The sequence below is a fragment of the Myxocyprinus asiaticus genome, chromosome 5 (assembly GCF_019703515.2).
Source record: "Myxocyprinus asiaticus isolate MX2 ecotype Aquarium Trade chromosome 5, UBuf_Myxa_2, whole genome shotgun sequence".
In the NCBI taxonomy this organism is placed as follows: domain Eukaryota; kingdom Metazoa; phylum Chordata; class Actinopteri; order Cypriniformes; family Catostomidae; genus Myxocyprinus; species Myxocyprinus asiaticus.
Window position 1 is genome coordinate 50,177,281 of NC_059348.1, and position 17,328 is coordinate 50,194,608.

Consider the following 17,328-nt stretch of genomic DNA (forward strand, 5'->3'; position numbering starts at 1 on the left):
TAAAATATGTGCTCCCTAAATATGTGGCAATTAGTCATAATAGGCCATACCCAAAAACCTGTCGGTTAATATTTTCTGAATGATTTACCATATCAAAATTCTTTTGATCACTTTTTGTCAGGAATGTCTGTAGATAATGTATGCAAAGTTTCGTGCAAATAGGGCAAACAGCCTAGGACAAGTTCGAAAAAAAAGGAGAGGTCCAGACAGCAGGATGCTCGTGTATTACAGGACTTAGGCGATGAGACTGTCATGATGCTGTTTTTCAGATAAAATACAATTATTTTGTGGGAGATGACTGTGTAGTTGTCACGCCTCCCTCGAGCTCTCCACCTCCCTCAGTGTTCCTCTCCTCTTCTCCCGACTTCTAATTCACCACACCTGCACACAATCAGCTCACTCATCAAGGACTGCTTAAATATGTCACTTTCACTTCAGTTCACTGTCAAGTCTCACATAGGACTATTGTTTGACCGTGCTGCTCCCATGCAGTGTTTTCGCTCCTTCTTCCAAATTAATCGAAGCTTGAAGGTTTATCTATTTGTATGTTATATTGCTACAAGTTTTTCTGCCTGATTCTTCCTGCGAAGTATTGTGGACTATATTTACCTGGATACACACATTTGTTGTCCCCTCGTTACCCAGAGAAGTCTACTTACCGTGACTTACCTGCTTACCTACCTGTGTATATCCTCCAGTGTTTCCCGATTGCCTGTGTCATTCCATCTGTGTCTTCATCTCACCGTGTATACCCTCTATAACCTGTGTCTTTTCATTAAACTCTCTCGCACCTGGTTTCACATCAAAGCTTGTGTGGACTGAGTCTGTAACAGTGGTAAACTCAATCTAGCTTTATAACTGTTAGTTTACATACATAATCTCTGTATCTAAATGCTATAACCTACATGAAATGTTTTAGTGTTGACTAAACAACTGATCCATTGTACACAAAAGTTCAATGTTCTCTGTAAAGCAACTATAAAACAGTATGTCTTATTAAAAGCACAGCACAAATCAATTTAATTGATACTGAATTAATGTTAAGGGAAGACATGCACATTCTGCAAAGACACTTAAAAGAAAGTGAATTGCAGGCAGGAAAAATGCAGGAAAGAAGAAAATCATAATACAATTAATTTCAAACGGGATAAAACATCTCACTACTGTACATGTCTCTTCTAATAATTATGGTCTTCACCTGTAGAATTTATCCATTTAGCATCACAGCATGAAAACAGTTGAAAACATTGTCACAATTCACAGACAGTTACAGTTCCTTTTTATACTTAGTAATAATGCCATTTCAAAACATGTGAAACATTCACAAAGGCAAATAGTGAATAGAAATGAACCAACTCTAAAAAATTTCTAATGAACTTTCAGCACGTTCACACACCTGTTAGTACAATAATGCTATTGTTTATGTAATTAATTGCGCTCCACTTCTGGACATCTAACATAGCCCATTCGTAACGGTGGATAATATAAGTAATCCCCACTGTTTACTTCTTGCCAATAAAGTGAAAAGAACACACAAACATATAATTCCAAGCTTTTTTCAAACAGATGTTCCTAAGTCAGTCCTTCTGTAGGCAGCCAATGAGAGAGTCAGCATCTGGAACTGGAGCGCTGTGCTTTGAGATTGGCTTCTGATAATAACATTGCTGTTTTAGACTAGACTTTAGTTTCACTTGATTAATAGGATAACCATTAACTGCACACATGGTCCGGGAAATTAAATTAATAAAAAATTAATAAAAAGCAAGAATCTAACCGCATGACACGCAAGCAAGCAGTGACCGACTATAAACAAAACGCCAACCAATCGCACTTCCGCTAGCCATCCTGAAATTCTGCCCATCTTGCGAAATATAGTTGACTCGCTGAGAATATTGTGGATAGGGAGAGAAAATGAAAGGCAGGTGCGCTGATAATCAACGTGCCGCGCGTTCAGCGTCTCCACAGAATTGCTGACCACGCTCAATAAGTGACACCTAAACACACACACAGAACAAACCTGACAAACTCACCAGGACCGTGACAAAATGACAGAGATTTTTCGGTTAATGCAACCCCTGGACCCACCTATATCTGTCATGAGCCGCAATACATTAATCATTACGTTACTGTGTTACTGCAGGATTAATGTGTTGCTTAAAATAGTGCAAGCAAAAACAAGACATTTCTTGTCGTGTGGCTCCCTCTGGTGGACAAGCAGTAAAACAGCTTGTCTTTCTCCACATTTCTAATTATTTAAAAATGCAGTTGTAAAAATAGCTATTTCTTCTGTTATAGCTCTAGCCATATTGTTGTAATTTTGCAAGTGACCTCGAAATGTTCCCTTTTCAATGTTGTGTTAAAACATTTTAAAACCTAGGACGAGTTCGAAAAAGTAGGTTTTTCAAAAAATATTTGTGATAAAAAAGTTTTCTTGCAGGAATGGAAATCCATGCGACCATATCATTGGGGGCACTGGTGGATTCAGAGAAGCTACAAATTATTATTGTAGCCTATACGGTTCCGGAGTTATGAGCAAAAATGCAAATTAGCTAATTATACTGCCACTGTGTGGCCGATTGTCACTAAATTGTATATGCGGCTTTGAGTTGACACCCTGCTTGTGTATAGTAATTTCCATAACCCTCAGCCATTCCCAATACGAGTTATAAGGTGCTGAAATTGGTGGCGGCCATTTTTGTTAATTTGTCGAAATGAGAAAATGTAAGCATTTGAACCAAAGAAATGCATTTTTAATTTGAACTTTGTCGCTCAATCAGCAGCAAAGTTATGACAGTTTTTTCATTGTAGCGCCCCCTAGGGGCAGAATTGTACGAAACTTTGCTGACATCTTCTAAATGTCCTGTTGACTATATGCACTGAGTTTGGTTACATTTGGACTGTGCGATGAGTAAATATTGATCAATTACTCAAATCACATCAAACCGAAGGAATCTTATCGTTAATGTCTTCGGAACGATTTGACGTATCATAATTATTTTTATTAATTTTTGTCAGGAGGGTCTGTAGATGATTGCAAATTGCATGCTAATCGGACTAACGGTCTAGGAGGAGTTCGAAAAAGTAGTTTTTTCAAAAAATTCAAAATGGCAGAAAAAATTATAGACGGAAATGAAATTGGATACATCTTTTATACATTTTGTAGGGCTTGTCAAGTAATCAGAAGGAAAATTTAGATTCTAGCCCTTATGGTTGCAGAGATATGAGCCAAAATGTAAAAGTTAATTATAGCGCCACCTAGGGTCAGATGGGTGTGTGTTTGTGTGCCTGAGTAGTGAGGGGGATTTGGGATCATCCTGCCAAGTTTGGTGTCTCCACGACTTACGATCTCTGACACCCAAACACTTTTATGGCATAAAAAAAAGAAGAATAAGAAAAAGAAGAAAATCAGTACAATTACAATAGGGTTCCAGCAGCTTTGCTGCTTGGCCCCCTAATTAATATAAAATTTGATTGCCTCGCAGTGATTTGGTCACGGTGGCGGTCCGGAAGTTGAGAGAAAGGTTTCATTGGGGTTAATTAACCTGTTTAACGAAAGTAATATTGTAGTAACCATGCTTTTGGTGGAAGCCATAGTTTTAATGCAATTAACCATGGTGTTACTGTGTTTAGTAACCATGTTTAATTTTGTGGTTCCTATGATTTTACTACAAAATAACATGGTGATATATGGTTACTGTAGTAAAACCATGCTTAATTTTTGTAAGGTAAGGTTATGGTTAGGTTTAGGGGTAGGGGTTGAATGTCTGTGGGACTCTAAATAAACACAATAAACAGTACTAGTACAGGAGTACTAATAGTATCTGCCACAATTTGCACTTAGTGCAATGAAAATGCTTTTTTGTTGCTATTTACACTTAGTGCAAAACCTTTGCCTAAAATAAAATAAAAAAAAATAATAGAAAGTTAAAGTTGGATTAATTTTCTTTTGTTAAACATTACAAATTCAATTTGATGTAATTTTGCTATGAAATTGAAATGTGTAAATCTTAAAAATAGGTTAATTTTTTTTTTTTTTTTTTTTTTTTTTAAGTTGTATTTGTTAACTTTAGTTAACTACATTAGTTAACAAGAACACACAATAAACTAATGAACAATACTTTTACAGGACCTCTGAATCTTAATTGCAACATACATATGTATTAATAATTTTTTTGAATTATAAGTTGTATGTATTAACAGTAGTTAATGCATTATGAACTAACAATGAACAAGTACTGTATGTAAATTAACATTTACCAAAATTAATAAATGCTGTAATAATATGTGTTCATGGAAAGCTCCTGATACCTAATACATAAATGTTAACAACCTTATTGTAAAGTGTAAAGTACCATACAATCAAATAACAATAGTGTCAATGTTTATTACACAAAATATTAGCAAATAAATCAAAACTACATTTAAATTGTTATATATATATATATATATATATATATATATATATATATATATATATATAAAACACTTCCAAAAATGTAGCCTGCATTACCATGTTTTTGGACATGGTATCATTGAAATGCCATGGTATCAAGTACCTTGTTGTACCATGTAAATGCAATGGTGTATCATATAGTAATCATTCACTGCTTTAATATTTCAAAGTAACACTGTATTATTTTCTGATAACTTAACAGTGCTTTGCTGTAAGGGATAAAATAACAGTGTATATTAAATTGACAGGACAGCAAAAAACAATAGTCTAAAGAAATATCACTCACTTTTTCTCTTTATTTCTCATTACATTAGGAGGAGTGTCGTAATTACATAAAGGTGTTGTTGAGTCATGATGGAGGGCTCTTTGTGTGCGGGACAAATGCTTTCAACCCCCTGTGTGCCAATTACACGGTAAGTGTTCTGATGATGCCTGCAGCTTTCAATATCTCACCAGTGTTTACCCTTGCCAAACATGTAGAGCATGCAAATTTTAATACACAAACATCACAAGATTCAGTTCATCCCATTCTAATTAGGATTTAATCAACATGAATTTACCTTTCACAGTTTTAGAATCTTGGTTGCAGTCTAAAACATTAAAGGGGAATAGTTCACCCAAAAATAAAAATTCTCTCATCATTTACTCACCCTCATGCTATCCAAGATGTGTATGACTTTATTTCTTCAGCAGAACACAAACAGAGATTTTAAGAAAAATATCTCAGCTCTGATCTCCACTTTCATTTTCACTTTCTGAAAGTAAAAGTGGAGATTTAGAGTAAAAAATGTTGTATCTGTTTCTCACCCACACTTACAGTTATGCTCAAAAGTTTGCATACCCTGGCAGAAATTGTGAAATTTTGGCATTGATTTTGAAAATATGACTGATCATGCAAAAAAAAACCTCTCTTTTATTTAAGGATCAAAATTTTACATACCCTTGAATGTTTGGCCTTGTTACAGACACACAAGGTGACACACACAGGTTTAAATGGCAATTAAAGGTTAATTTCCCACACCTGTGGCTTTTAAAATTGCAATTAGTGTCTGTGTATAAATAGTCAATGAGTTTGTTAGCTCTCACGTGGATGCACTGAGCAGGCTAGATACTGAGCCATGGGGAGCAGAAAAGAACTGTCAAAAGACCTGTGTAACAAGGTAATGGAACTTTATAAAGATGGAAAAGGATATAAAAAGATATCCAAAGCCTTGAAAATGCCAGTCAGTACTGCTCAGTCACTTATTAAGGAAAATTCGGGGATCTCTTGATACCAAGCCAAGGTCAGGTAGACCAAGAAAGATTGCAGCCACAACTGCCAGAGGAATTGTTCGGGATACAAAGACAAACCCACAGGTAACCTCAGGAGAAATACAGGCTGCTCTGGAAAAAGACGGTGTGGTTGTTTCAAGGAGCACAATACGACGATACTTGAACAAAAATGAGCTGCATGGTCGAGTTGCCAGAAAGAAGCCTTTACTGCGCCAATGCCACAAAAAAGCCCAGTTACAATATGCCCGACAACACCTTGACCTAAAAATCTTTGTTTGTGTTCTGCTGAAGAAAGAAAGTCATACACAATTGGGATGGCATGAGGGTGAGTAAATTATGAGATCATTTTCAATTTTGGGTGAACTATTCCTTTAAATGAACATTGGGAGGTCTGGTTCAGTTTAAGGAATTGGATTATTTGTACAGTAATTTCAATGAACTGGTTAAAAAAAACAATTGACTGATTCTTTTGACTCGTCACTCAAAAGTGTTCCCAAAAGTTACTGCAGCATTTTACAAATCATTTAAGAGAATATATATGAATTATTTTATCAGTAAATACTGCTGTTTATCACTATGTTTTTATAAAGTTACATAAACAGCATCAAATGTTGTGTTGTTTGTCTTCCATCTCACAGTTTTACTCCGAGACAGACAAATGTTTGCAAATCAATTCAATCGAATCATTAAAGAGAACTGTTTAAAAAAAAATAAACAAAATAAAAAAAAAAAATTATTCACAAATCAGGCATCAGTAGAGTATAAGCTTGTATGAATTTTTTTAATTGATTAACATTGATGAAAGTGGAACACACTTGATTAAATGATTGAAATTCAATAAGTGGATGAATATAATAACAGTGAAGATTTCAGAAGAGATGATGCAAATTTTAAGAGTCGGGTTGATAAGTGTTAAAGGAATATTCCAGGTTCAATACCAGTTAAGCTCAATCAACAGCATTTGTGGCATAATATTGATTACCACAAAAATGTATTTTGACTCGTCTCTACTTTGCAGTGAGTAACTTACAATGGAAGTGAATGGGGCCAATTTTTGGAGGGTTTAAAGGCAGAAATGTGAAGGTTATAGTTTTATAAAAAGCACTTACATTAAATCTTCTGTTAAAACTCATGTATTATTTGAGCTGTAAATTGTTGATATTGTCTTTTTACAGTCATTTTAGGGCTTTAGGGTTTGTTGACATTACATCATCTTGGCAACAAAGTTGTAAAATTGAATATAACTTTACACAGAAAAGTTTAGTAAGTGTTTTTATCACACTAAAATCATATTTACACACATATTGTTTATGTGTTGTGTCTATACTTTGGATTGACCCCCATTCACTTCCATTGTAATTGCCTCACTATAACCCAGATTTTTTGTGGTAATCTATATTATGCCACAAATACTCTCGATTGAGCTTAATTTGTATTGAACCCGGATTATTCTTTAGGTATGTTGTTTTGTAATTTTATCAGATTTTCAGCCCATATCAAACATTTTTTATTTGTTTAAATCTTAAAATCTTTCTTTTGTTCTAGCAAAAAAATAAAAAATAAAAAATGGATTAAGAGTTGTGTATAAAACTGAGAAACACAAGGAGACAGAAAACCCTTCTGGATTCTGTTTGGACTATCGTCACAGTTGTGAGATAAATCGACAAACACTACAGATGTGTTTGAAGGGACTGTCTAACAATCTTTCAGACACACACACACTATCTCTCACATTTACACACACACTCACACTTTCCACTGTTGCTGGAAGCGTGTAAAAATGATAGCAGCTCCTGTGAATGTGTTTGGAAATATGTGTGGTTTATAACAGCTGTCTGCCTCTAGGAAAGTGTCATATCCCGTCCTCACAAAATGTGTGTGTGTGTGTGTGTTTGTTCAGAGAGACTCTCTGGAACTGGTTGGAGAGCCCATCAGTGGAATGGCCCGCTGTCCTTATGACCCTAAACATGCTAATGTGGCCCTATTTGCAGGTAACCTCCACATCTCTCTGGCCATATAATGGTTCTACCCTGCATTATTCTCTCAACTGTCATTTACAGATTTGTTTATGCCTCTTTAATATTTAATAATAGCATCCAGCGTTTAGTGTGATCCAATTTAAAAGTAATTATTTACTGTAATTGTATTACTTTTTAGTACAAAAAGTAGTGCAGTGCATTACATTTCAAATTCTTATTATTTAGATTACAGTTACTGACTTTCAGTTTATCCCAGAATTATCCCAGCTTTTCAGCTCTTTTGAATGTCTTTGTTGAAATGTGTATTCCATATTCATTTTACACTTATAACCTGCATACTAGATGTTTAATCTTAATATATATATATATATATATATATATATATATATATATATATATATATATATATATATATATATATTGGTTGCCTTATAAATAATATGTTGGTTTACTGCTCCATTCATAAAGACTAAACATCTAAAATAAATACAGCACTGTGCTTTTAAGCTCATTTGAATGGCTTAAATACATATCCTATATTTATTTTACACCTATAAGCTTTACATTCACTCGTAAAGAGAGATTACTGAGAACCTGATTACTGAGAAATAAAAAAATAGTGTCCAACTTCTGATACTTATAATAAAGTGTTTCCATTATGTTTAATTACTTAACTTGGGTAACACATATTTCTAAAATAATATTATAAATGTAGAATAACAAGGAAATATAGACCCGATTTGAATTTACTGAGCGGAAAAACTCATTCTTTTCAGTGGAAAAGCGTTTTAGAAAGTTACTTTAAGGTATTTAGTAATGTGATTACTTTTTCAATAAAGTAATCAGTAAAGTCAGTAATCTGATTACAATTTTAGAGTAGTAATTAGTCATTTGAGGTGAATTAATTTTTTTTAATAACTTACCCAACACTGATAGCAGCCTTTCATATTGTCAGGGTTTGGAGGGTTACTTTTGAAATGTATTCCACTACAGATTACAGAATACATGCTGTAAAATGTAATTTGTAATGTATTCCGTTAGATTACTCAAGGTCAGTAATGTATTCTAAATACTTTGGATTACTTCTTCAGCACTAGTAGATTTTTTTCACTTGTTTTGACTATAAAAACTCTGCCAGTACAGTAAGACAAAATACACATGTTAAAAATACATTCTCTGAAAAACCTAAATATCTTATGCAGTGTTGTTTCTACAACAAGATAAATCTAATTGATCTTGTTTTAAGGATTTTTAGATATTTTTACAGGAAAACAATACAAAAATTATTATCAAGAATACAATTTTTGCCCTAATATCAAAGGTCTTACTAGAAAAAAAGAAATTATGATCCATCGTGAATTTTCATGATAAAAAAAACATGATCGTGCCTGGTAACGTGCATGTAAAATGGCTAGAAATAGTATTTTAGCTTAGCGTAAAGCTGACAATTTACACAAGGTTTATTTCTATTTCTTCTGCTCCAAACTTACTTCAAACGTACTTCTCTGTCTGCTCGTATGAATGTAACACATCATAAGAAAGTGTTTCACTGCTGTTCAAAAGCTCTTTGGATCATTTATATGTATAAATGTTTTCCGTCTGAAAGGACTAAATATTAAATGAAACAAATGACAATAAAATGCAAAGTAATCTCTTCAGTAATCTAAATACTTTTTGAATGTAACTGTATTCTAATTACCAATGATTTAAATTGTACCTATAGTGGAATACAGTTACTTATATTTTGTATTTTAAATACGTAATCCCGTTATATGTATTCCGTTACTCCCCAACCCTGCATATAGTCACACTACACAACATTATACAGGTTTTCCACAGTAATGGAAAACATCAGGGAATTTAAAATTTGTGATTTCCAAGTCTGAAAAACATCATGGGAATGAATAAAATCATAAAAAGTTATAGAAACTTCTATGGTGAATATACATTTTTGTGGTTATGCTCAGTTTTAAAATATTCAATTTCTAAAGCCATGGAAAAATAATTGGAAAATTCTGATAATAATATTTAACTGTGTCTCAAGCATAGCTTTTATAATTTGTTTCCACTGACACGTTTAACAGTATCATTACACTCCAGGATTTTTAATTTGGATTTTATGTGCTATATATCACTACTGCATAGTGTCAATTCTAATGTCTGGTTATTGACCTTTGCCCTTTGACCCCAGAGGGCAGCCTGTTCACAGGGACAGTGACTGACTTCCTAGCTATTGATGCCGTCATTTACCGCAGTCTGGGAGAAAGTTCGGCCTTGCGGACTATCAAACACGATTCCAAATGGTTCAGAGGTACATTTACGATTTTTGCAGTTTCTTCATCTTAAAGGAATATTCCGGGTTCAATACAAGTTAAGCTCAATCAACAGCATTTGTGGCATAATGTTGATTACCAGAAAATGAATTTCTTTTTTTCAAAAAAAGTACAAATCTGAGTTCCAGTGAGGCACTAAAAGTGAATGGGGCCAATTTTTTAACATTTAAATACTCACTTTTTCAAAAGTATAGCCACATGACATAAACAATATGCATGTTAACATGATTTTAGTGTGATGAAATCGCTTATAACCTTTTCTATGTAAAGTTATAGCCAATTTTACAACTTCGTTGCCATGATGATGTAATGTCAACAAACCCTAAAACGGCTGTAAAAATGACAATTTAAATAACATTACAGCTCAAATAATACACAAGTTTGAAAAGAAGAATTATAGTAAATGCTTTATTAAAATTAGAAGCTTCACATTTCTGCATTTAAACTCTCCAAAAATTGGCCCCATTCACTTCCACTGTAAGTGCCTCACTGTAACATCAATTTTTGCTTTTTTTAAAGAACAGGAGGGACAAGTCGAAATTATTTTTGTGGTAATCAACATTATGCCACAAATGCTTTTGATTGAGCTTAACTTGTATTGAACCTGGAATATTCTGGAATACAATATAAAAATATATATATATTTTAAACATTTATTGTTTATTGATGCTTTTTTTTTTTTTTTTTTTTTTGCTTTTGGTAATTGAAAGCATGTGATAAATGTTGCAACTTAGCTAAAATTACATTTAAAACAATCCAAAAAGTCGTTTATTGAATTTTTAGTGAGATAGATGGCATCTCTGTCACTCCTTGAAGTATACAATTAATCTGTCAACCTGTAGTGGGTTTTGTTTTGTGAATTGTAGCTCACAACCAACTGTAAAATGAATGTGGGTATGTGTGTGCATCTTACAGAGCCATATTTTGTAAGTGCCGTGGAATGGGGGTCTCATATCTACTTTTTCTTCAGAGAGATGGCCATGGAGTTCAACTACTTGGAGAAGGTGAGAAAAGAAAAGAATTTTGATGCAGTTTGAGGTGACTGATGCAGTTTTGTATTCACTTTATGATAGTTGACTCAGTTAATTACAGATTATGCCTCCATATTGTGGGTGGTTCCTCTCCCAAATCTTGACAACTTTAAAGGGGATATATGATAAAAAAAAAAAAATAATAAAAAAAAAACACGAAAAGTAGTCCATACAACATGCGTTCTATATATCCTATTCTATAAATCCAGCGTAGCTTACAAATCTCATTAATGCTTACACATTTTGAGGCTAACTTTTCCTTTAACAAACGTTTGCCCAAATTTTGTTATTAACACCTTGTAATAGGGTTAAAATGGGACAGCATGAGGCAGGAACCGGCTGAACAGTCAAAGTAATATTTAATGAAAACTTAAACAAAAAGACACAAAACACAAACACAGATGGCAGCTGCATGTGGCTCTCTCTCTCCCGAACTGCCACATCCGGCTGCCTTTATCCCTCTCCTCGGCTGATAAGCCCAATTGTATTGACCCGCCCTCCTCCTCATCACACACCTATTCAGTACTTAGCAGCTTTGCTGCCCTGTGTAGGGTTGCACCAGCTGTGTGTAACGTCTCATTAAGTTGCAACGTAAAGTTCAAACTAAGTGCTTAAGTAAAAACTAGTTAGTTTGTATCTAAGTCGATGCTGAAAGGCCCCTGTACAGCGTAGTTCTTCTTTGCTCAGAGCAAAAAAGAAGTTTAAAACAGTTACTGTTTGCAAACATTCAAAGACTGGCCATCCCACTGGGGGAGGCGTTTAGAAGAGCATTTAAAAATAAGAATGCACAAGACTACATGTAAAACTTTAACCAATGGGACATTAAAATGTGTTACAAATGACTTCATGCCTCATTCTATGAGTAAAATTCACACTAGCTCAGTAAAAGGAGCTGTTTTAACCACTCAGTGATGATTTAAAGTAATATGTTTGCAGTAGATTATGTGTAATTTGTAATGTTTACCTTTAGCATTCATGGCACTAATGTGCTAACACGCTATATGCGGCCATAATATGCACCGGTTACCCTCTGTCGTTGTAAATTATGATGACATTGATACTACTGCAAAGGTGTATAAAAGTGTAAATGGGTAGAATACAGAAAAAAGAATGATAATAATTAGAGGAATATCACACTTTGGGCAGATGTGTGAATGGCTTTTGCTGCAGACGGCACATGAGTGGAGCACCATGTCAAACAACAGAGTGAATAGGCACTTAAAGTATTTGAGAAGATTTGATTCTTTTTGTAAATGCATTAAACAAAAACAATTGCATGACTTGTTCTTGAAAAATGTCTCTACACGAACAATAATACAGATGTAGGTAAGTTTGTACCAGTTCACTAATAACTCTGCATGCTGGTGTATTCGTGTTGACTGATCTTAACTGACTATGACTGAACCACATAAACAGAATCAGCTGTCAGCCTCAAAGTAGGTGAAACTCCAGGTCACAACTACCAATGATGTGGACGAATGGCAAGAAGGTGTTTAGCAGCCGGTATGAAGTTTTTCTCAAAGTTTGCGCTGGTGAGCCGTTACAAACCACCAAAACTAACTGAAAAACACCTTTGTTTTGGCCAGATTTAATTTGAAGTGACGCCCTTACAAAAATTGAGAGTTCGCTGCAAATTTGCCTGAAACTTGCCACAAATTCACTACAGATAATTTTCACATGCAACTGAGCTTTGCGTTAAACTTGCGGCAAATTGTCCATTGTTGCCTAAGGTTTGCCGGAGGTTGTAACCCATTTACTCTGTAACTAGTCAAAGTTGTAACTTATGCATGGCTGGTGCAACCAGCCCCTGATGATCCACAATGTGAACTAGACCGGTATATGTAGATAGTCTCCATTATATATTGTACATATATTATATATATTTATATATACTACGTTACAGTATATCATTAGAGGCCATTTACATATAGAAGTCTTAAAAGTACAGTAACAAAAACAATCTGAATAATTCTAAGGGTCATGTAAAACTACATTGTGCCTTTTTTGTTGCAAGAAACTTTGACTAACATATAAAGTGACTTCTGATAAAAACCAAATATTATGCTTCAAAAGTAGAACAAAACCCCTTTAAGATTCCACACTATTGTCTGAAGGCTGAATTCTCTGATGAAAAGACGCTTTGAAGCTCTCAATAGAAGCTGTGTGCAAAATAAAGAGTTTTTTTCTTTTTAAATGTGTGTGTCAGGTGATGGTGTCCCGTGTGGCAAGAGTGTGTAAAGGTGATCTGGGCGGCTCACAGCGAGTGTTAGAGCGCCAGTGGACGTCGTTTCTGAAGGCACGTCTGAACTGCTCCATCCCTGGAGATTCACACTTTTATTTCAACCTGCTGCAGTCTACCAGCCCCATCATACGCATGCAGGGCAGAGATGTCATACTGGGTGTCTTCTCTACACCCTCAAACAGGTACATACACGTACATCCACAGGGAAGAAAATCACTAATGAGATCTCTTTGATATACAGTATCAGGTGTTTTTACTAGACAACAATGAGAATCATTGGAGATCAAATGGAACTTTAAGTCTCCTGCCTCACAGAATGGATGTGAGAAAGTATGGTGTTATATATAGTACAGTATTTGAAGACAAATGAACAGTGTGTGTGTGTGTGTGTGTGTGTGTGTGTGTGTGTGTGTGTGTGTGTGTGTGTGAGAGAGAGAGAGAGAGAGAGAGAGAGAGAGAGAGAGAGAGATGAATGTATATAAGACAGTAATGTGATGTAACAGCCCTGATGCAAATAAGTACAAACACTCTTGAAAAGGTTATAGCCTTGGATGCTATTGGCATAATTTATTTTCTTATCAGTATCCATTCCAAGATCTGAATGTGTTTGGTTACTACTATTTATAAGGCACTGTAAGGTCTCACAAAACATGTAAAAATGAAATAATATTTTGCATATAAAAATGTATTCTTATTTCATCTCAACCAATTCTCATAAGCACAATGCAAAAATTCTAATTCTTATTACTATATATATATATATATATATATATATATATATATATATATATATATATATATATATATATATATATATAATTTCAATATTTAATTTAAAGCATGTTTTGACTTTACATACCTATATTTTTTCTCAGAAAATAATTATATATGATATTATATTTAATATTTATTTAATTGTAATATTTAATATAATTAATATAATACTTAATATTATCTTAATATTACATTTAAAGTATATTTTTGACTTTTTATATTGTATATTATATATATTTGAAATAAAATACAAATTATTTAAATAAAATGTATGTTTACATGTTTGAAGTATTTGTTGGGTTTCTTTTAGTTTTTGCTGATTTGATAAAAAGAAAACATATTATTTATTACTTATTATCAATGAGAATCATCTTTGCAAACAATTTGCATTACAAAAAATACTCAAAAGTAAAATGTCCAGACACATTACAGGGACATTTTTGTGGGAACATGTGTGTAAATGTCATGAAAACAATGTCACAATGCATGAATGGGCTTCATTCTTTAATAAAAAAAAAAAAAATCCCATTTGATTTTGGGATAAAATATGCCAAGTTTTTGTGAGATTAATATATAAATATGTAAAGATGATCAAACTAGAATAAAAAAACTAATATGGAAAATGGCTTTACACAGAAAACACACATACATACACTCCACTGTGATTTGGCTTCTTATTAGTCTGTTTTGAACCCGAGCAGCACGAATGAATCCAATTTCAAGGCAATTTGGATTATGTCGTTTTGGTATGGTGCCTAAAAAAGCTTCTTTTCTCCAGAACAGAAACAAAAACTGCAGTTGTGTGAATTTGATTGCCTTGGTGAAAAGACTATTTGAAATTCTGTTATCAGGGATGTTAAGAAATGACATAAACACATTAACATTGGGCAAAACACTTTCCACAAGGTTGAAATGGCTAGCTCGCATTTTAGAGCAGATTACAATAGCAGCTGTGACATATGTCACAATGTGCAAAAAGATTGACCGAGAGAGAGAGAGGCAGAGTAAGACACAGAGTGCTAGACAGTATATTCTCGTATACTGTATGTTTGTACTGTACGTTTAGTGACAAGCAGGCTACTTCTGCATGGGAAAAAAGCTTTTACAAAAAGTACCATGGTATTACCAACAAAATCTATCATGGCAAACCTCTTTGCAGAAGTTTTGCTACATTTTTATCCTCTCTTCCACACTGGAATGGTGTAAGACTTTTGAAAACCCTTATGTTTGAAACTTAAATGTATTAGTGTGGACACTGCCTTAGACATTTCTAAAAACATCCCTCCAATGATAGTGGTTGCTAAGCCAAGTTATATATGTATATACCATGTAAAGTACCATGATATTACCATCAGAGACCACCACTGAACCTTGGTACATCCACAGTATGTGTTTGTTATGGAGGAAAGGTGATATAGTCAACAAGAAAATATTTTACACTCAGAGACCTCCATCAAGACTAACATTTTATGTTGAACTATATTGCCTCTTTGGAAACTGAAAGATCTCAGAAAATAAGAAGATAACATGTCTAACACCTAGAAAATCTAAAATGGCTGCCAAATACCTGAAAAACTCAATGTATGATTGACACATAGAAGTGAAAAATGTCTCCTTGAAAAACGAGCTCTATCACAGAGCAGTTCCAGAGTGACACTGGGAACATTTCCCTGAATAAGCATGAAACAAAGCTTTGCTGGTTTGTTTCAACCTTGAGTTGAATATGCTGCTTTAGCACTGAATGCCTCCCTAAACAGCAGACACATTTTTTTCTTAAAAACATGAAATAATTCCCAATAGAGGACAAACATTTACATACTTTGAACCCACAATAAAGGGGTAGTGAGAGACAAAGAAAGACAGAAAGAGATGGTTAGGATAGCACAGAGACAAAATGGCTAACCTAGTGATAATCGGAGCTCTAGAGCTTATGAAAGAGAATGAATCAGCATGTTCTGCATTGAATTAAATGGATAAACAGTCGAGAACATCATAAAACCAGCCCAAATGTTATTCTGTCAGCTCTTTGTTTTGGTCCCGAGAGCGCGTAACACACTGTAAGAGCTCTCAAAACCCATCTAGGCTTCAGAAAAGTACACACTGAGTGTGTGTTCAGTGTTATACTGTATACTGCAGTCCATCAGACAAATGATGAGGGTTGTTTTATTGTAGATTACCTTTAATTGTGCTGGTATGATTAGAATAGAAATTAGCTTTGGCATCATGCTTACGGTAAAATGTTTTTGGTGCTATATCTGTAGAACAGAATGGGGAAATTATAGCATAACTGTTGGGAGAGGAAAGGGGTAAATATGCCGGACATTTATTAAGGAAATGCTATGAATATGGAACATATCAACCCTTTTGCCCATATTGTGCTAATGTTTTTTTTTTTTAAATATACAAGTATTCATGTGTACATTGTGTTTGGCTTCTGTTGGTTTTCATTTAGTTCTCTCCACATGAATAAAGAGTAAACAATAATAATAATACATGACAGGCCATCCGCTACTGGGATTTTACCACAGTTAAAGTCCACATGAAACAGTGTTCGCATGCCATTTTACTTCCTTAATGTGACAGAGTGAAACGGGATATTAAATGAGAAAAAAAGTAAAGTGGGACTTAATTTTAATCGGGAATTGTTTGGATCAGGAAAAGTGGCAGGTAGTTGAAAGGGATGGGTTGCCAAGAGGTCTTGGTGATGTAATTCGAAAACCAAAGTCGTTTCGGACGTGGAGCAATTTTTATTACATGGATTTTTTTGCACATTGTTGCATTCCAGAGTATGTCAGACCACAATTCATACAACAAAGCAAGTTCACGCTGCAGTCTCAATGTTGCTGTAATGGGCACTTTTGCGGATATTAGTTTGAACTGGCCAATTTTACCATGATTAACAATTTGAAGAGAATATTACTGAGCAAGTAAGATAAAATCAATATATTTAAAGCAACTTGCCTGAATAATATAATAACACATTCAGTTTAATGGCACAGACTTTTGAAGGTGACTATCTCCCCTTTGATTACTGACGTTTGTTACCGCCACAGTGACGCAAGGATGCACATTAAATTAATATTCTGGATTCAATACAAGTTAAGATCAATCGACAGCATTTGTGTCATAATGTTGATTACCACACACAAAATAATAATAATAATTTACATTTGTTCCTACTTTTCTTAAAAAAATAAAGCAAAAAGCTGGGTTACATTGAGCCACTTGCAATGGAAGTGAATGG

General features: G+C 34.2%; 1 protein-coding gene across 1 annotated transcript in view; it reads left to right on the plus strand.

The window, feature by feature from the left end:
* Positions 1 to 17,328, plus strand: part of LOC127441556 (semaphorin-6B-like) — a 163,675-nt gene that overhangs the window by 109,871 nt on the left and 36,476 nt on the right. Inside the window, exons 6-10 of the mRNA XM_051699122.1 lie at positions 4,768 to 4,866; positions 7,626 to 7,716; positions 9,896 to 10,015; positions 10,953 to 11,041; positions 13,275 to 13,492. Coding sequence (XP_051555082.1) covers positions 4,768 to 4,866; positions 7,626 to 7,716; positions 9,896 to 10,015; positions 10,953 to 11,041; positions 13,275 to 13,492 — 617 coding nt within the window. The remainder of the gene's footprint in view (positions 1 to 4,767; positions 4,867 to 7,625; positions 7,717 to 9,895; positions 10,016 to 10,952; positions 11,042 to 13,274; positions 13,493 to 17,328) is intronic.